Source organism: Caretta caretta, chromosome 13 (genome assembly GCF_965140235.1).
Source record: "Caretta caretta isolate rCarCar2 chromosome 13, rCarCar1.hap1, whole genome shotgun sequence".
Classification (NCBI taxonomy): Eukaryota; Metazoa; Chordata; order Testudines; family Cheloniidae; genus Caretta; species Caretta caretta.
In genome coordinates, this window is record NC_134218.1 from 10,456,303 (window position 1) to 10,478,007 (window position 21,705).

General features: G+C 37.8%; 1 protein-coding gene across 5 annotated transcripts in view; it reads left to right on the plus strand.

Moving 5' to 3' along the window:
- The first annotated feature begins 1,795 nt into the window (after positions 1-1,795).
- The window catches only part of SYCP2 (synaptonemal complex protein 2), a 60,999-nt gene continuing 41,089 nt past the window's right edge, over positions 1,796-21,705 (plus strand). For 3 of the 5 annotated variants that reach the window (XM_075118737.1, XM_075118740.1, XM_075118738.1), the window contains exons 1-8: positions 8,799-8,884; positions 10,514-10,538; positions 14,061-14,149; positions 15,364-15,398; positions 16,109-16,251; positions 16,329-16,381; positions 18,458-18,503; positions 18,742-18,837. In XM_075118737.1, the coding sequence (XP_074974838.1) occupies positions 10,521-10,538; positions 14,061-14,149; positions 15,364-15,398; positions 16,109-16,251; positions 16,329-16,381; positions 18,458-18,503; positions 18,742-18,837 (480 nt within the window). In that variant the 5' untranslated portion in view covers positions 8,799-8,884; positions 10,514-10,520. Of the gene's footprint in view, positions 1,883-3,204; positions 3,251-5,258; positions 5,400-7,612; positions 7,742-8,779; positions 8,885-10,513; positions 10,539-11,861; positions 12,780-13,030; positions 13,117-14,060; positions 14,150-15,363; positions 15,399-16,108; positions 16,252-16,328; positions 16,382-18,457; positions 18,504-18,741; positions 18,838-21,705 lie in introns of those variants that run through there. The other 2 variants (XM_048820504.2, XM_075118739.1) reach the window with 2 other exon arrangements.

The window sequence follows — 21,705 nt, forward strand, 5'->3', positions numbered from 1 at the left end:
CTCTTATCTTACTATACATACTTTCCAGATTCACTTGTTAAAAACAAAGACGAAAAAGGGCAAGGCTAAACTTGTCAACACAAGTCTAATGTTAGAACCAGCTTCTTCCCTGATTAGCTATTCTGCCTATGATCTCAGACCCACAACTATTTCTGTTAAGGTAATTCAATATGACACCTGATACTGGACCTTTTTGGCATAGACACCTTTGCCCTTTCATAAGGTCTTTCCACATCAGTAGAGCTGACTCCTCATTAGAATATTTAAGATCATGAAGTACTAGAGTAGGAAGAACAAAATCTACAAATCCTTTTTTCACAGTATTATACTCAGAACTCAACACTTGCATAAGGATTTGTTTTGCAAAGGCTTTTCTGTTATACTGTCAAACAGTCAAACTTTGTTCACAATTTTTTTGATCTTAACATTATCCTTCAAATTTTTATACAATCTACAGGCCTAAAAGTGTAGTCACATTTTAAAAAAAAAAATTTGTATGTGCTGCAACATTAATAAAATCATCCCATGGAGCACTTTCCCTCTCCTTTGCAATCATGTAGATCACCTCTCTTCCCATTCACAATCACATAACATTGCTGAAGCAATTACAGCAGCTGTTTCTATAGAAAACACTAAGGAAATATTTAATATATCTTAGCAATCTTTATTGCTAATTAACACCTGAAAACAAGGGAAATGAGTCAGCAACCTGAGACCAGCCAGCTTCTTACAAACCGGTTTGAGTCCTGCTGAAATAGCCTTCTAATGCTACTTATTCTCTCACTTAATCCATGCTACATAGAACGCCACCTTAATTTGACTTTTCACTCACAGCAGGCAGAAACATATTTCAGTAAGGTAAAGGGTCCATTGTAATGGAAGACAGTATCAGGATGCTAGGAGGGAAGGCAGTTATTCTACATACAGGTGCCTGCTAGTGTCTTTAGGACGGGCAACAAGATTGGTGCATAATTTTTGACATTTTGGGGAATGGCATCTGCAAAACATATTAAGCCCTTTAGATTCAGAGATGACAAGGAGAAACCAGTGATGTGGAAGTGAAGTAGGGGGAGTCCTGGTGGGGTCACTAGAGGAAAGGGTGTCGTGGTAGGGGAACGGCATACGAGGAGGTTCACGGGGTACAGGAGGAAAGGGGGTTCATGGTGGGGTATCACACTAGAAGGGGTGTCATGGAGGCACAAAAGAAAAGGAGGGAGGGGGAGACACAAAGAGGGATGTAATGGGAGGGGGCTTGTGAGGAGGGGAGGGTGAAGAACGTAAGAACGGCCATACTGGGTCAGACCAATGAGTCGTCTAGCCCAGCATCCTAGTGGGGTGGTCCCAGATGCTTCGGAGGGAAGGATCTAAATAGGCTGCTTCTGGCAGTTGGAGGCTTAGGACATGCAGAGTATGGGTTCACGGACAGGAGTCTGCGAGGGCGGAAGCAGACGAAGAGGGGCAGTACTGGAGTCTCGGGGGAAGCCTGTGCAGGGACAGGCTAGGGTCACGAGAACGGGGTAGTCTGAGGGGGTTTTCACCTCCCGCCCGGCGGGCGCCCAACGGTCAAAGAGGAAAACCCGCCTTCTCGACAGTCGCTGATTGGCTAAAAGGCGGAGTAGCCGTACACCGCAGGACAGGGAGCGGCGCGATCACGCAAACACAGCGCTCAGGAGGTGATTGGCTGCCGAGACGCAGCGCTGCGCTCGTGGGCGGTGATTGGCTAAGAGCCCTTCCCCTTATTACGAGAAGGTGATTGGCTGAGAGGTCTGGCGCCCTTTTTGCTCTGGTGGCGGCGGGGTGTGTGAGTCCGTAAGAGGACAAGTAGAGTGCTGCGTTCACCGTCCGTCCCTTCAGGGCCTCCCCGGCGCTGGGGACTGGCCAGGTGACCGGGGAGGGGCAGATTTTCGGTCACTATGGTGGGCGTATGGAGGAAAGGTCGCTTAAGGAGTTGTCCATGGGGCTAGGGATCAGATTTCTCACCTCAGTGAATGGGGTGGGGGGCAAAGTCCCGCTCCTGGCTAACTAGGTCTGGAGGTGGTTCTAGGGAATATACGTAGCCCCTCAATGACTAGAGGCAGGAGGGCCTTTCAGTAGCTAGGTATGGGGAGGGGACGATGGCTTTTAGAGTCTACAGGCCTCAGCAGGCATCAAATATGTGTCATGAATCCATGAGGGCTTGAATTCTTCCACCCCTTTTCTAGCATATGTGGATCCTCAGGCTCACCACTGAGGTAACAAAGAAGGTGGTTCCTATGCAAAATAAATTTGCTGTGGCCCTCCAATTGCCACCATTTTTGACAATCTCAGCAGGGAGCTGAAGGATTGAATGAGCAGGATCATTTCAATGCAATGGTATGCCATTGCTTCAAAACTGTACAGCAATGGTTGCAGAACCCATCTCCTGCAGGAGGCGTTTGACACCTCGGAGAGGGCATGTTTGAGGCATATTAGCAGGGCAGTACACGGAAGATTGCGTTCGTGCTGTCTGCTGTTCCGGTGGGAAAAAAAGAGAGGAAGGGCTTAAATTGCCAAAATATTCCTTGGAGCCTAGCACATTGTTGTGGAGTTCTCTGCTTGGTGTCTCCTCTGAATCACTTGTTTTGATCCTCTCACCTACAAATCTGCCCCTGTTTTTTTTTTTTTTTTTTTTAATGTTTTGTCTCCTCATATCTGTTGATATCTGGCTACTCACCCCTCTGCCACCTAAGGGGGGGGGGGGTGTGTGGATCTTTTGTTTTTTTGCTGGGCTTTACTGATCCATACCAGCTGTCAAATACATTGGCTCTTTTTCACAAGCACAGAATTATCAGATGCTAATAAAGACCTCTTATTGAGTGTAAGGTTTCTAAAACTAAAATGGAACTGTTGAAACTAGTTGAAAATTCATTAAGATAAAGCAAAGAATTGCTTGAATGCTAAAAATAATCTAGGCTTTAGGTGAAGTCTTAGGGCTTGATCTTATGCCCATTGACATCAAAAGGAGTTTTTTCCATTGACTTAATTGGGTGCATGGTTGGTCTCTTTGAACAAAACATAATACTTCTTGTAGTGCCCCACTCAAATTTTTAGAAATTCTAATGTACTTTCTTACATTTCTTTGACTAAAAATTAAACCATGCTTGTCAAATCAATTGTAAACTGTACTGGAAAACCCATTTTAGTCATCTGTATTTTTTTCTGATATTTTGCTCCTTTGTTGTACAGCTGATTATGTGAAGTTGCCAAAATGCCAGCTAGACGTGAGGTGCAGGTATGTATTTGTAAGGTAGGAAAACGGTGTTTACTGTGTATTGGTTAGTTGTTGGTTTAAATTAATTAATTTACTACCTTTTCTAGTCCTTAGTTATAAGTAAAGATTTAAGTATTTAACTCTCATTAACTCCCAAATTCTACAGATTTTTAAAAAATATTTTGCTATAGGTTTATTATTTAACACTTGAGCAGAATTGTGTGCTTATTGATGTAGAAAAATATAGGAATACTAGGTCAAGAATTCTAGTTCCTTTCCCCAAGGATTTTACAATGTGACAAATTAGACAGTTTGGAAAATTGAAGAATGTAAGAAAATCAGGTATTCATTGACATCTGAGATGTTGAAGGGAGCTTGTATCACTATATATTGTTCTTGTTCATTTTCAAACGATAGCTTTTCATCACAATAATAAAAAAGCTATGAAATGCTGGACAGACTACACAATCTCTGAGTGATCCTAGGAACGGGACAAAGCATACCAACCTGTATTATTAATAGAGCCCTGCATGGATAGAAAATTTGTATGCGCATCAGGTCCATGAAATATGATCCATGAATATAAAGCAGATATCTGCAGATTTGCAGGGCTTTAGATATAAAATTTGGATCCGCATCCATCCACGATCTGCAAAAATAGTCCACGGATTTGGATATCTGTGGCTGTAAAGCAGATATCCAGCAATTTGCAGGGCTCTAATTATTAGGTAAACTAGAAAATTAAGAAAATACCACAGAAATAAGATATATTTCTTCCAAACCTTTTTATTTTAAAGGACAGGTATACACTTTGAAATGAATAAGGTGCTGTAATGTTACTGTTTAAAAAAAGAGATGAGGTGGGTGAGAGACAAGGTTTCCTGAGGAAGAGCTCTGTGTAGCTCAAAAGCACCCACCTTGTTTCTCTCACTAATAGAAGTTGGTCCAATAAAATATTACCTCACTCTCCTTGTCTCTCTAATATCCTAGGACCAACACAGTTATAATAACATTGTATACAATGTTTTAAAAAGTTGTATTAATTTTGCAAACTTTTTGGGAATTTTATTTTCAGCTTGAAACAATTTTTTGTGAAATCACTATTTTAAATTCAGAACCATCATGTGTTTTGGCGTGTCATATATAATTGTACAGTAGACAGAATTTTGATGGTACTAAGTAAGTAACTAATATTAAAGATAGAATGTCGTATTTATGCAGTCCAATGATTCTATAGGCCTGATCCTGCAGTAAGTACATGAGTAACTTTAGTCATGTGAGTAGTGAAGTGAATTCTATGTAGTTTTGGAATACTTGGAAAAATGCATTTTTCTTTACATGTTCAGCTTTCCTTTTAAACAATGGTATGGTAGAACTCAATGAGATTACTCACAAGTGTAAAATTGCTCATGTGTTCTGGTGTTAGCAGTATTGGGCCCTATATTTGATATTAAAGATACTGCATAATTAGTTCTATGGCATAACGCTGAGAGGTAGCTTTTTAGCACTGTCCAAGTAGTTGAAGTGCTAACATTGTACTATATGAATGTTACTAACAGTTAAGGCTAACTGTGTTTAACACTTATAATTTTAGATTATATTTTCAAAGAATAACTGTAAGGAAGTAGGACAGTGTGAGTCCCGGTCTTGCTGCAATTGAAATCAGTGGAAGTTTGCTATTGACTTCAGTTGGACAAGGAGCAGGCCGTTGCTTATTTAAAAAATAATAATAATATTTTTTGTTTGATTTTAGTTGATGCCAGGCTAATAAGAAGTGACAATAACCAGTGTCTATCAACTGCTGTCTTTTTCTCTTCACTTAGACATCTGATCTTGCAAAGTGCCAGTGTTCTATAATGCACTTTTCCACATACTTTCAATATTGTCATATTTATATGGAAAAGCACCACATTGTTAGCTAAGGATCCTGAAGAGGAATGTGTTGAAATTTTTTTGTATCAAACCTTGTTAAAGTAATATAAAATCTCAACATATAGTAATGTAGTTATTTTTTTGTTTTCTTTGGCAGTTGGAAAAATGCATAGATGATGCCACAAGAAAAAATAACTTCCAGTTATTAGAACAATTTCTGCAAACAGAAGACTGTGACATTATCTCTCATAAGTGCAGCAAACAGTTTTTCAACAAATTTGACAAACTTATATGTCGGGTAATTCGCTTTTTGTTTCAAAAATTTCCAGGCTATTATTGCTTGTGGAATATTGCAAAAAACATTATGTGGGATGGTCTGGATTACATCAGCAATTCACTGGAGAGCTGAAAAATAATAGAGACATCAAAACTCAGGGTTTGATAGGGTTCTTAAATTAGTATTTCTTTCAGAGAATGAAATATTCGTTACTAAATATCTACTATTATCTACTGCTCAAATTTCTGTTATTTCAATACACTGACCTTCGGTGCTTTGTCATTTTTCACATTTGGCTGGTAAAGTATCACTTTTCTATCTGTACTAATTTTCTTAATACTCTTCCACCATCTCAATTTATCTAAGGGCACCTTCCTGTGCTCCTTGCCCACCCCAAGTTCCCACAGAGATCATTCTGTTCCCTTTTCACTTCCTTTCAACAAAGAACCATGGGTTAGATTTTCAAAAGTCCTCTGCCTTCATAGGTAGGACCATCTTCCAAAAGAGCTCAGCACCCAGAAGCTCTCACCGAGAATATACTTATTCATCTTATTCAATGGGAACTGCTTGGTGCAAAGTATTTTTGAATAATCTGCCCAATTATTTAGGTGCCTAAACGGGAGCTGTTGTTTGGTGCGTTCTTTTAAACATTTGGCCCCTTAGACTCATGTGATCTCTGCCCACTTAAGGCTCAGTCATGCATTTCTTTTGCATCGAAAACTCAGTGTGTATGTGCAAAGAGAGGTTGTTGAGAGCTTCTCCTCCATCATAATCCCTATACAGAGGCCAGCCACAATGAAAGTTCTTGCACTCTTACTGGGCTAGTGCTTCTGTTTGCTCCTGCCTCTAGTCTACAGAGATATCTGAGAGGAATTTGGGGCAGAGTGTGGTGCAGAAAGGAACACTTGGTTCACCTTTAAGGATGACGCAGTGTCTGCCCTCCTCTGAGCGCCAGGAGATACTGCATTTCCCTGACCTCCCTCAAGGGCAGTAGATTCCACATTGTTCCCAACACTTGACTGCCTTAATGCCACAATTTAACTCTGATTAATTACAACACTAGAAGTCTGCTGGTTCTAAGGCTACTAATTAATCTTTCAGGTAATTTATACAAAAGTTTTATGTTTGTCTGAGCCATTGAGAAGAAATTTCACAATTATATTGTCTGTACGATCTGTATTGCTACAAGAATATAGAAGAGTTTTTAGCTGCAATGCTATGCTTGTATATAGCCAGCAACCTAGCAAAAAAAGTCTTGTTCATGCCACTAGCGTTTTTTCTTCAAAAAGATCTTCCTTTATGATCTCAGTATACTTTGGGATATTTGAATCAATCACACTACATTATATTACTTTTCCTCTGTAATGGTGACCTACTTCTTACTTGACCATTCTAAAGCACCAAATAAATTCCATAGCAGTCATATCTTTCAGTGTTACATTCAGAGGAGTTTACAGTGGCATTGCAGTGCTTTCTTGTATGTATCACTTTAATATCAATATTCCGCATGTACAGTTATTCAGTAGTCCTGTGTTAGAAACACTAATTTAGAAAAAACACATTTCATTTTAATATATGTTAATTATACAAATTTAAACATAATTAAATGTGATTTAAACTTCTAATTGAGTTACAGGGTATTTAGAAGAATGTCAGGAATCTATCTAACTAATTACAGAAAAGACAATTTTTTTAAGTGTCTTGAGGTGTTTTAACAATTATTGTGACAGGTTTTTTTTCTATTTTAAACAAATGCATTTTTATTTTTGAAAGTTTTACTTGTTTACTTGTTCATCTTGAGATTGTTCGTTTGTTCCTGAGGTAAGGTGATTCTCTCCCCAGGCAGAAAAACATTTTCATGTATACATAAATTGATTAGTTACCTCTAATTTTTCAAGAATAAACCTCAACATACTGCTTGAAAATATGCAATTTTGAATGAAAGCTTTAGATTTTATTTGGTTTTACTTTCTTTGACACTAAAATTAGATATCTCTAGTGACCTCCAGTGGTAAAGAGTTGTAATGAAAGCGTATAGATTACAACTGAATCATTGAGGCACCGCTCCAACATTTAACAGCAATTCTCTCTCTCTCTCTCCAACTGCTTGAAAGAGAAATATTATCCAAGCATATGTAATAATTTATGAGAACAAAAAAACATTTATTTTGCTAAATGAAGTACAGATTGCTTTATATTGTACACTGAAGCTTCTATTGGTATTTCAATTTTAGGAACTTGACAAACAAGAAGTCAAGAATGTTTCAACGTTGCTAAATTCTCTTCAGAAATATGGTAAAAATATCATCATACCAGGTGGAGACGGTTTTCCAGCAATGATAAAATATGGTCTTGTTGAAAAGATAAGTATAACAAAAATCATACGTATTGCACTATAAAGCATATATAATGCTATGGGTAGTTTAATAAGCAAACATTTTTTTCAAGATTGTCAGAAATTTTGTTAATTCAGAAATAATTGAAGACCAGAATAACTGATTAATCAGTTCTAAATATTATACAACAAATTATATCTTGTAAAGAGATGCTGATACAGCACAGTGAAGTCTTCATAAATAATGTAAGGTGTAAAGAATTAAGATATTCTAGTAATTATTGTAATAACAATGATGATAGATATTTCATATGAGCTTTGTTCCTGGCTAAATTAGGAACCTTTTGTATTTTTGAAAAAGAGAGAGAAGAGAAAAGTTCTGTTTTAGGTTTTCATAAAATACTGCATTAGTGCCAAAAGCTGGAATTTCCTGGTGCAATGTGTTAATAAATTTTGCATTAGAGCTAGCAATAGGCGCCTCAGATCTAGCACCTTCAAAGGGTTAACATACAATTTCAGTTAATTACTACCAAATCAACCTTTACAATATGTGCACCAATCCATGACTCAAACCTGTATATTCATACTGATACTATATAGACCACTTCCAGCTTACATTCAGTATCTGTTTCGCTGAATAGAATTAACAGTGGTAGCCTTAGAAAAATGTTTGCCGCTGGCTTGTTTCTCAGTTGCTTTCAGAAAAAATAGAAAAATGACAAGATGGGTGATAATTGCATGACTCTATTCACATCTATAGACAAATTTTCAGCCAGCCTTGTACCCTCTCCCACTTTTTTGTGTAAACAATAGCAGTCACAAAACTGGGCACATAGTTACTGTGAGTACAAATCATGCAGTAGGGTATGTAGTTACAGAAGTGATCACTTTGATGGGTAGAAATCAGCTGTATTTTCAAGTATATATGCAAAATTGGAGGCTGCGGTTGTAATCTACTCAAAGAAATCTGGACACTTTTAAAAATAGAATAATCTGGAAATGTATACTACAAAATATTGCTAGTTTGCTTCATGTTTAATAATAAAAGTAATGTTTTTCCATTTACATGGTTAGTTGGTTTGAAAAGGCAAAAGAAATTCTGATATTTAGAGGAAATGAAAAAAATGAAGCACTTACAAGTCTAATTGAAGATTTCTTCGATGTTTTGATGGTAAAATATTTCATAAACCATTTTATAAAATATTAAGCATGTATTTATAAAAACAGTGATTTAACAGCAAAAGACATTTTCAAACATTCTTTTCCTACTTAATTTTCTTTTTCACCTAATGTTGCACTGATGCAGTTTTTTACAAAAATAGATTAGAAGCTTATTTTGTTAAAAAATACTATACTTGCATTCAGACTTAATTATTCCATATGTACAGGAAATACTGCCTACTAATAAAAGACCTGACCATGCAGGTGCTTAGTGCACAAAATTTCCTACCTTATCCTATTAGTTTATCCAAAAAGTAGTAGCAGTGCATGTCTATTAAGTCTTCGAGGCCCTGATCATGCAACCAGTTTACATACGTGCCTAAATTTATGAAGAGAGACGAGGTAGGTGAGGTAATATCTTTATTGGACCAACCTCTGTTGGTGAGCGAGACAAGCTATCAAGCTATCCAGAGCTCGCCCTCTGGTCAGGGAAAGGTACTCGGAATGTCATAGCTAAATACAAGATCAAACAGATCGTTTAGCATAAGTAATTAGCGCACATTCAAGCTGTGACACTGAGTACCTTTTCCGAGACCTAAAGAAAAGCTCTTTGTAGCTCAAAAGCTTGTATCTCACCAACAGAAGTTGGTTCCATAAAAGATATTACCTTATGCATCTTGTCTCTAATTTCATAGGACTGACACAGCTACAACATCACTCCATATAACTTTATGCAGTCATTGGCACTACTCATGTTCATAAAATTAAGTGTGTGCATAAATGTTTGCACCATTAAGGATTTAATTATTGACATGTATATTCTATATTGGAATTGGCAAAGGTTCAGAAATCATGCAGTAGGGTACGCAGTTACAGAAGTCATCACTTTGATGGGTAGACATCAGCAGTAGGATAGGTTCAGAAAAGGGCAACAAAAATGATTAGGGGTATGGGACAGCTTCCATATGAGGAGACATTAATAAGACTGGGACGTTTCAGCTTGGAAAAGAGACAACTAGGGGGATACGATAGAGGTCTGTAAAATCATGACTGGTGTGGAGAAAATAAATAAGGAAAAGTTATTTACTCCTCATAATACAGGAACTAGGGGTCACCAAATGAAATTAATAGGCAGCAGATATAAAATAAACAAAAGAAAGTATTTCTTCACACAATGCACAGTCAACCTGTGGAACTCTGCCAGAGGATGTTGTGAAGGCCAAGAGTATAACAGGGTTCAAAAAAGAACTAGATAAATTTGTGGAGGATAGGTCCACCTATGGCTGTTAGCCAGGATGGACAGGGATGGTGTACCTAGCCTCTGTGTGCCAGAAGCTGGGAATGGGTGACAGGGGATGGATCACTTGATGATTACGTGTTCTGTTCATTCCCTATGAAGCACCTGGCATTGGCCGCTGTCGGAAGACAGGATACCGGCTAGATGGACCTTTGGTCTGACCCAGTATGGTCGTTCTTATGACAGATATATTAAAATAATATACATGTTTTAGTTGTGGGAGAGAAATGTAAAATCTGAACATTGACCAAATATTTTTAGGTATATGGACACAAAGTAAATTATTCTGCATCTTAATATGTAAAGTATTTAAAATGTATTCATATTCTCATTTTATTATAGCTTGTACATGATACCAACAGTGAAGGTATGTACAAAAATCAGTATTTAAGTTACTATTAGTTTGCTAATCCTATCCACTTTTTGATTGATCACTAATGAAATAGCTTCTTTATATTAATGGCAAAGGATCTGATCTAGTCAAAATCAATGACCTTTGGTACCATGTGTATTCTGGAAAGTCTTGGATATTTGATCTACTATGGAAATCCCCAAACAAACAAGCATTTGTGGAGCTACCTAGAAACATAAGAGCTCAAACAAATAAGCTTTTAAGTCCTTGAGAAATTAAAGCTCCTCACTTGCAGATGCCAGTGTGAAGCTAGCAGAAAGTGTTCCCACAGTATGTTGAAGCACTTCTCCTATGTGATCATGACTGAACTATGTGCATACAGAATTGTGTTTTGCCAAAGAAGTGTGACATTTGTTAAATTGCTGTAGCAACTAATAAGCACTCTCTTTTTCAAGTATGTGTCCATGAGGATCTCACACTATATGGGCGAAGTCATAATCTTTCAAATAAGTGTCCATTGGGCCACACAGGTCCTCGTGCCCCCCACCCAAGATCATGGCAGAGTGGCTGCAACTGTTTTTGTTTCCTCTTACTGCCCATGGCAGTGAAAGGGAACTAGTGGTGTGTGCCTGCTACCCTTTAGAAGATTTCTCTTCTACCAGTAGTTATCTACTTACAGTTAAGTTTCCCTAAATACTTCTCCTTTATTGTTTTGTTTTTCTGATTCAGATGAAAAAAACAAAACAACCCCAATCCTCCACCCCCAGATTTCCTAAATTTTTCCTGTCTGATCAAAGGCACATCCCATCAGGAGCATTGCTGCAGATCCCATGCTGCAGCCTTGAACTATGTCCATCAGTCATTCACTCAGCTGGGCCTCATAGTTAACTATAAAAAATCATCTCTCATTCCCTCACAGACAATAGAATTCATGGGAGCTGAATGCAACTCCTAACTGGCAAAGTCATATGTTTCTGATTTATTTCTTCAGTTGATAATCACCAGTATCAAATTGAATCCAGCAACTATAGTACGGAACTATCTCAGACTTTAGGTCACCTGTCAGCCTGTACTTGATGTTGCTTGCCAGGCTTTACCATCATCTATTACAAGCTTAGTTAAGATTGGGGTATTGCCCTATGAGACATCAAATGTGTATGCAGATTGTTGTTTCATCACACAGTCTTTGATCTCTGAACTGAACACCTCTCTCTGACCTCCAGACATTTCAGAGAGAGGTCTTTCTCCTACAAAGACACTGATCATGGATGCATTGGGGACAGGTTGGGACATGCATCTTGCCACTTCTAAATACCAGGAACCTGTTCTCAAAAGGATATGACTCTTCACATACATGTTCTGAAGTTAAGAGTAATCAGAGTAGCTTGCATGGCATTCTATCCTGTCCTGTGGAATTCCACAATGCAGATTCTCACGGACAACACATCTGCAGAGTACTCTGTAAGCAAGCAAGGAGGTGCTGCTCATCACCTCTGTGTCAGCAGGTTATCAGATTATGGATGTGATGTCAACAACATGGGATAACCTCAAGAACTCTTCATCTCCCAGGAGTCAACAACAATCTAGGAGACTTTCTTAATAGACAATCCATGACCAACTGCAAAGGATATCTGAAGAGCTCCATCATCAAGCCAATATTTCACCAGTGAGGCCATTCAATAATAGTCCGGTTTGGTAGCAGTGACAATGTAGAATGTCCAGCCTTTCGTTCTAGGGCAAGCATGAGCCCTTGAACAAAAGAACCTTCCTCATACCATGAGATCAAGGTGTATACCTTTCCAATCCCCTTGATTCCAAGAGTGGTGTACAAGATCAGGCAGGATGTAATTATACTAATCCTGATGTCTCCATGTTGTCTGAAACCATGCTAGTTATTTTCTCCACATGTCTATTCAGCCTCCTATACCACTTCCAGTACAAAAGATCCTACTGCAAAGTAGGACGCTTTCCACAAGGAAAACTTATTCCTGTAAATGGAAAAGATATTTAATCTGGACAGCTCAATACAGTCTTGACATGGTGAAGGCCCTTACTTCAAAGACCCTGGACTCTATTCTGCATTTAAAATATTCTGGGTTATGGTAACTCTGCCATTTATGCCCACGGGTCAAGGTAATGCATAGTGCAGGCCTGACCCACTACTATTTAAAAGGTTCTGAGCTCATGTTTGTGGGGCACGTGCATATCTAGAGTTGAATCCACACAGATGACATCTCAAAGAACCTCATCTATAAGGTAAGCAGCAGCTCTTTGTGCATTTTAACTGCAATATATGGAATTTAGGATGTCGGTACACTAAATATCAGCGGTCTTGTGTGACTTTGGAAAGGAATGATTAATATGGATAGTTTCATTTGTAAATAAAAACATTTTTATTGGATATATAATAATGCTAGACTTGTGAATATTGTTGAAAAACTAATGTGTGCAAAACCTCTCAGTTCATGGATAAACTGCTTTTTAACTTTTTTTTCTTAATTGATTAGGTAAAATACAAACATTAGAAAGCTTTGTACTGAGAATATGTACCCTTGTTGCTGATGTAAGAATCAATATTTATATTCAGCAAGAGGTAAAAAAAAATTTAACCAACATTTTTATTAGTAGGCATTTAACAGAAGGTTGTGAATTTCCTTAGTAATTTAGCTAGACATATACTGTGAAAAGGGGAAGAACAAAATATTTGTAGAAACATTTAATGATCCTGCCATCTCTCTAAGAATGTACGAAAGTTTACTTGCCTAGACTAAAATTTCCATTTTAGGCAATAAAGTACAAAGCATATGCTATTTGTTATACAAATACTATAGTGATAAGCATATACAAGCATATAAAATAATATGCTATATTGAAATTGCCAGAAGTATCTTTCTTCAAAGTCTGTTAATGAAAAATGGTTAATAAATTGTGTCTGTAGTATACAGTATTATACTTAGTATGCGTTCATGTCAATAAAATATCTTGGGTGAAATCGTGCCCCTATTGAAATCAATGGGAGTTTTCCCATTGAATTTAATAGGGCCAGGATTTCATTCCTTGGGTATGAAACTCTTATAAAATCATTACCTTTTATAGAAAGACACACTTCATTAAGGACTAAATTTTCAAAAGTCCATCCTTTTTTATGGATTCATATTGCCCACATTTGTTGCATCCATAAAAATTGCAGGTAATTTTTGCTCCCGCAATGAATTATAGGCACCCTGATTTACATCAACAGGTCAGGATGTTGGCCTTTTAAGTACTTACATTAGTGTCCGTGTTAATGTAATTAATTGAAGTCCGATTGTGTTGCTTTGAATTTACACTAGTTTAACTAAGATCAGCACCTGTCACTCTTTTATTTTGCGTTGTGTCACAACTTTAGTTATTTAAACATGTTCTTTTCTACTTCATATGTTATAAACCTACATCACTGTAAGCCCACAATGTAAAGAGAGAATAATTTAAAAACCTATTAAAAAAGTTTAATAGTGTGTTTCTTTGTAAACATATTCTTTTTCCCCCTATCTTTAGGCTGTAAGAAAACTTAATTCAATGCTTGATACCATGCCTCGAGAAGCCAGAAAAAAAATTATTTCCACGAAGGAAATGTTGCTTGTCATGTAATTAATTAATCTTTAATATACTTTTTGACATGAATATATTGTTTACGTAGTTGTGAAGAAAACTTTTTACACCTGACTATTTTATTGGAGCCATTTATAACTGTACAAATATAGGCTCTATTCAATCCGTGATTGCCTTTATCACTACGTAGCAGATGGAGATTGCACTTTAGTCTATGCAGGTAATCCTTCCTTGGATGCTCAAATCTGCCCTTCTCTCAGTCATAGTTAGGGTCCACCTCACCTGATTGTCCTAAAATAATTGGTTCTTGGGAATCACTTAGGAGTCTTTATGAATGCACTGATTGGAGGGTAGATTGTTCATCCAGGGAAATGTCTTGAAAGGTCTGCATAGCCAAAAGAGAAATCTCCAGGCTGACAGGTCAGAAACAGAAGTGGAACTGTCATCCTTGAAGAAAGATGCATGGAGTCGGTGGAAAAAATATTGTGATTTCAGAGGGGTGGAATGAGGAAGAGAGAAGGAAGCTACTAGCACCTTTTTCATATGAGAAGACCCTCTCCATGGGGAGGGATGGTACTGCTATATTGGGTCACCTCCACCCCCCCACTTTCCCCAAGTGGATTTGAAATGAGTTGCCTTTCATTTCTTCCCTCAACTACAGGTTTTCTTCTTGTTTCTGTTTTTAAAAAAATCTCCAGCATGTGGGACTTCTCCCAGTTTCCTCTGGTGGACATGGGGTTGGAAATTTACAGTGGCTCTAAAGTTTTTTTTGCAGAGCCCCAGCAGCATGGCAGAGGAAGAGGTTTGGATTGAAAATCTAAATCTTCTGCACAATCCAGGTTCTCAAACAGGACAGGGAGTAACACCATGTGTGGAGTGGGAAGGGGGAGGCATGGAGAGTTCTAGAGTTCTTCACCACCACCACCATCCCCAAAGACTTAGAACAAAACAGGTGCATCTGCAGGTCTTTCACACACAGTTAAGGATGCTCACTACACATTTGGCCAGTAAATTCCTATATTTTAAAATTACTAATTTATCCTGAGCCAAAAACACTGCTGTTTCATAGAATATATATTGGCCCCATTGAAGTCAATAGCAAAACTACCAATAAGTTCAGTGGAACCAGGATTTCACTCCATATTTTGAAAGTTAAACTCTCTGATGCCAATATAAGCTTTTCTTATGTACTTTTACATTGCCATTTTATTTGGGTCAAACTGAATCTTCTACATTGTTTATTTCACAGGAATGATATGGGAAAGAGAATTTTAGATGCTGGAGGTAAGCACAGAACCTCACTTAAAAGGTTCATTATTAAACTGTAATTATTTTGATGTTATATACCCATTAAAAAGCCTGGCAATAAAAAAAGACAAGACTAGCAGTATTCAGTCATCTGAAAAATGTATTTTTCAGAATGGCAGTTTAAAATGGCACATATGCAATATTAATATACATTTAGAAATTTTAAAGCATTTGGAGTATTTTAGGAATATATGTAATGCTCCATCAGTCCCTCCTGGCCTTCTCCACCATAGAAGTTCCAAAATGAATTGATATAGTGTGGACCTTTGAGGACCATTATCTGCCAGCACAGGTTAGAGCAGCCTTGAGAGTTAGTTTGTCTCCCAACAACTTCTGGTGGACAGTAAGCTGGTATATAGCCACCTATGACGTTCTCACCTTCCATGTGTGAGTGCTGTTCTGGTGCACCTGGGGATCTAGCCTGTAATACTTATTTTTGAATCGTAGTTTCTTTAACAGCTTTATAGCCATTTTTTGTAGGACATCACTGCATTATATGGTGGCATTTTATTTAATATCAATGTAAGAACTTCTAAAGTGTACTTTAGTTTCTTTTTAAGTTGAAATAGCTTTGATTTTTTTATATAAGACCTTATGTTCAACAATATTAGTATCTGTTTCCTACATATAAACTTTTAAGCTTGGCATTCTGTTTAATAGTGCTGTTCCTGTAAAATGTATTATAGACTATGACTTGCAAGTAGCCATTACTGAAGCTTTATGCAGAATGACATCAGAAAAACAAAGAGGAGAACTGGCATGCCAGTGGTTTTCTATGGAGTTTGTGACCAATGCATTTAAAGGAATTAAGGACTCCGAGTTTGAAACAGTAAGTCAAAAAAAGCACTAATTATTTTCAGAGAGAGAAAATGTTGCATTACTTAAAGGTGCTCTGCTTCTTAATAGGACTGCAGAAAATTTCTTAACCAGGTGAATGGAATGCTTGGAGACAAAAGAAGGTAAATGAGTATTGCTAAAGGAAAGAAGTTTTCTGTTTGGAATCGAATGACTATTCAGAAACAAAAAGTCTGAAACCTCCCCCCTTTTTTAATGAATTCTGAGCTATAATAATATTAGCAGAAGAACAGGATGCTGCTCTGTTGCAAAAACAGCAAAAGTGCCATGCACAACTATAACATTTTAGAGTCAATAAATAGCAAATATAATGAGAAATGCTGAGGGGTTTGGCATATGTTCTTTTATATATCTGTTATCTTTTATAACTAGATGCTGGGTTTATAAAATTCCCACGTGTGTGTTTAAAAAAAGATAACTTAAAGTTAGGATTGTTAGGGAATAACTATTACAAGAAATACATACAAAGAGTATTACAGTTTTTAAAAATAACTAAGAAATAAGAAACAGAAATGTTCAGTTCTCTCTCTTTGGCGCAAGATGAATGGAAACAAGGTCATACATGCATTGTCTGCAATCACATTCTTTATGTCTCCATTGCAAGATCCTTAGACTTTCTAGTCCTGGAAGAAGGTGGCTCTCAAGTACTGTGGGTCAGATTATCATTGATTCCAATAGACTTACACCAATTTACATCAGCTGAGGCTATGGCTATATATCACTTATCCCATGATTCCTTTTATTTAGGCTATCTTTAGACTGAGATAATGCACTAGTCCAGGATGATACCTGTTGGAGAGGTTGGACCTAGCAGAGGTGAAGAAATATATATATGTTGAGGGTACTCCACATGTCATTTTAGTCTTATGAGTTGGCAGGATAGTTCAGTGATTATGTGATATGCACTCACATCAAGGGTCTATTCAGTTCTTATTTTAAAATTATTGCAGCCCAATTCTGTTTTTGCTTAAATTGTGAGGGTGCATTGTGGAAAACTGGAAAGTAGTTATATTTTTATAACTATCATATGCCCTTCAGTGTATCTGTGTCATAGTATCCTGCCTGAATGCATAGTTAGATGAAAGGAGTTGTTAAGGAAACCAGGCAGGAAAGATAAAACAATGGCTTCAGCGAGGAGCTGCTTCTCAAATGCAATAGCCAGATTTATAGCCATGAAGAGGGACTCTTCAGATCCGACTCTGGCAACTGGGCTGTTTGCCAAGGCAAAGACCCTGGAAGATCAAAAGACCTGACCACTTGAAAAGGTTCCACTGCAAGGGTTGAGGGAGTGGTCAGCATGCCATGAAGTTGACACAAAGAGTTTGTTCTGCAGACTGGCAGAGACCGATTGCGAGCCAGGGTCATAGAACCTTAAAAATGTAGGGCTGGAAGGGACCTCAAGAGGTCATCTAGTCCACCTCCCTCCTTCCCCAAACAGAAAGCAGGCTACAATCTGATCTCCAAGAGAATGGGAGACACCAAAGCTAAGTCATGTCTACCTAGGGGCTCAAGGGGAATGGCAAGCATGGATAAGACAATGTATATAGGTCTTTTTGTTCATAGAATCATAGAATATCAGGGTTGGAAGAGACCTCAGGAGGTCATCTAGTCCAACCCCCTGCTCAAAGCAGGGCCGTTTGTTACTTTAGTCCTCTTCTCTAAGCATTGTGTACCTATTGTGGCAAAATAAATCATACTTTGTTTTGGAGAAGCTGCTTCTGTGTCACTACATAGTGTTGTTATCCAGAGGCTGCCAGAGGAAAACCCTTCCAGATGCCAAGCCCACTGGGCCAGCTAAGTAATATGGTTAGCAACCAGCGGCAGGATGTAACCCAAAGACAATGTCAGAGAGTGGTTGGGCCATGGGACCCCATCCTAAAGAGAAGTGGAGGCACTAGAGATGCACTTGGGGGAGAGGGAAAGAAAGGATCTCCGCAACAGCAGCCAACCCAGTGACTGTGACATGCATACATGTAATTTTTTTACTTTTTAGAGGGCAACTTTTGGATAGTCCACCTTCCTTGACTGTCGCACTGATTGCTTTCAACTCTTTTTCTCTGAAGTAGAATTTTTTGGCAGCGGGGAGGGGAACTAACCCATTATTTTTATGTTGTTCTAGTCTAGGCATAAAGTAATGTACATAATTTTTCAAAAAGATTTACTAAGTATTTTTCTTATAGGGTTTTTACATATCCTTGTTTGTCAGCAATCCTTGATAAACATGAGGTAAATTACAACTTTATTGTGAATTGTATAGATTTTCCCTTAATACAACTAATGTATAGTTCTGTCTGTAAGTAGAGAACAATTGGAATACACAGAGAGTAAAACAAAGATTATTTTAAAGTGCTGTACAGACATCTTGTATGTATTTAAGGTTTGTTTAAATTACCTACTTTTGTGTTATAATACATTATTTTGGGAACCTCCTGTTCCTTCTAAGTTAATTTTTTATATATTTTAGCTACAGATACCTTTGGATGAAAATCTTGAAGAATTTTGGATTGATTTTAATGTTGGTAGCCGAAGTATATCCTTCTATGTTGCAGCAGATGATGAAGTAAGCTCACTTTCCCTGATCATATGGAAAAAAAATTTTTTTTTTCAAAGAAAACAATTAGCCCGGAAAGGGACATTCTCAGCACTACTGTGAAATTGGAGAGTGTATTGCAAACCAGTACAGTTCATTTTAAAATAAGTGCTAAGTGGAAATACATAGATGGTATCTCACTTATTCTTAAAACATAAATATTAAGAGCAAATGGATGGCAAGTACCAATTTACAGCATTATTCCATGAGGTTTTTACATACTTGGAAATTGTGTCCCACATTTTGTAATATGTTTATACACACAATTTCCTGTGTAGTTCTATGCCTAAGTTGTTTGACAATCTGTTTTATGTGTTCTCCTTCAGATAGGCAGTGGCATTACTGATCGATCAGCCATAACACATCAGTTCAACTTCAGTTGAGATTCTTTCATTTGCTAAATCCCTTACATGTTTTTTCACATCAGATGTGTACAACTTCAACATAGTAAAAATTACAGGCTGTTAAAACTAAGAATTTCCCTTCTGAATCTAATTTGCAGCTGTTCATTGCTGAGTGGGTCTGCATCAAATGTTCTAATTTCATCTTTGGAAACCAAAGATGTACATAGATGGTATCTCACTTATTCTTAAAACATAAATATTAAGAGCAAATGGATGGCAAGTACCAATTTACAGCATTATTCCATGAGGTTTTTACATACTTGGAAATTGTGTCCCACATTTTGTAATATGTTTATACACACAATTTCCTGTGTAGTTCTATGCCTAAGTTGTTTGACAATCTGTTTTATGTGTTCTCCTTCAGATAGGCAGTGGCATTACTGATCGATCAGCCATAACACATCAGTTCAACTTCAGTTGAGATTCTTTCATTTGCTAAATCCCTTACATGTTTTTTCACATCAGATGTGTACAACTTCAACATAGTAAAAATTACAGGCTGTTAAAACTAAGAATTTCCCTTCTGAATCTAATTTGCAGCTGTTCATTGCTGAGTGGGTCTGCATCAAATGTTCTAATTTCATCTTTCACACCAAAGGAGTCAGAGTGGGCACTTCTGCTCTTCAAGTGCTGATCCACAGGGTTCCTAACATTCAAATGAAAGTCAGCATATCCTGGAGATAATAAATTAGCAACCATATTCTTTCATTGATAGCTTTAATCCTCTCACCTATTGCTTTAGGTATACAAGAAGCCCTTTATATGATGGAAAACTCAAATTGCTGCTTTAGTTAGTGTTTTCATCAGAAGTCATTTTTTATATTATGGGGCTTCTGAATTTAGGAAGTTCAAGATTTTCTCTAGGTGAATAGGCATATGACCAGTACACTCAGTTATTCTTTTTTCCTTGAAAAAAGGTGAATGACAATCTAACTTTATTTCAAAAGAAAGAAAATGTGGATAAATCTACTGATAGTAGGAGTTGAATTTATCTTTGATTTACTCCTATTTCAAAATAGCAATTTATTTTTTATCCACCTTCCTTCTAAACTGTATAACTGCCCAAAAGCACCATAATGGTCTGACCCTAAAGTTGACCCAGTAATTGCAACTTCTTCCCACGAACCAAGTCATCTCTGCCTTTGATATGGCAATATGGTTAGCACCTCTTGATGGAAGTATGATAGGACTTTCAACATAGATTTTAATTTCTCTGTTTAAGCTGCCAGTTTTTATTTTTCTGAACTGAGGTGGTCCTGATCAAATCTCACATGGTATGTCTACGATGCAATTAGGCAGCCGTGGCTGGCCAATGCCAGCTGGCTCGGGCTTGCAGGGCTCTGGCTGCAAGGCTGTTTCATTGCAGCATAAACTTCTGGGCTCAGTCTGGAGCCTGGGCTCTAGGACCCTGTGTGGTGGGAGGGTACCAGATCCCGGGCCTGGGCTGGCACCCAAGTTCTGGGAACCTCACACCTCACAAGGTGCTGGAGCCTCTGCTCTTGCCTGAGCCTGGAAGTCTATACTGCCGAAGTCCCGGGAGCCTGAGTCAGCTGTCATAGGCCAGCTGCAGGTTTTTCGTTGCAGTGTAAACATACCCACTGTCTTTGCAACATGCCTCTTTTTTCTGACAATTCCACATAGGGTTCATGCAGTTTGTCATATGATGGTGAATGTGTCCAGAAAAGTGTTTTGTTCAGACCTTCCTTGAAATACTAGTTTTATTTATTTGCCTATTTAAAGTGATCATCTGTCTGGGAAAGATACAGCTGAAGTATTAAGGTATATGTCATTGGACAAGCGATCTGTTCTTCATTTGCAAGATAAAGATGTTGTTCCTCATAGGATTGCCCCTAATTTCCAGAGTAATAGGATTGCGCTCAAATCCTTAGTTTCCATGCGCTTCACGAATTTTGTCATTCACTTCTTCTGCACATCTGCAGTACTCCAAGTAGGACCCCGGGGGTGGGCAGTTTAGCTTTATTGATGAGGCATAGGCTGAGATTAATATTGACAGATGAGTGATCTTTAAGGAATACTGCATGTATTTTGACTCACTTAGCATACTTCTTCTTTGCTCTTATGCACAGATGGAGGAGAGTGCTTTCTACACTGTATGGCATTCTTTTCATATTAGACAGATGTTTCCATTTTAGTGCAAGAGTTTGTAAAATGTTGGCAGGTCACATATATTTGTATTAGAATTTTTGGAAAATGTGGGAATCCTTCATTGCTACGAGGACTGAGTATTGTATTTCAGAGGCATACCATGCTGAAGAGATAAGCTATTTTCCACAAGTAGGGCTATGATTGCTTCCTGGACAGAAAAGGGAGAGCCCATCCTAAGAGTACTTTTTAGAATTCCGTTTGTTCATTTATTCTCTGTTAGAGGTTAGCTATTCTGTTTCAGCAGCCACTAGATGTGTTACTGTTGAGA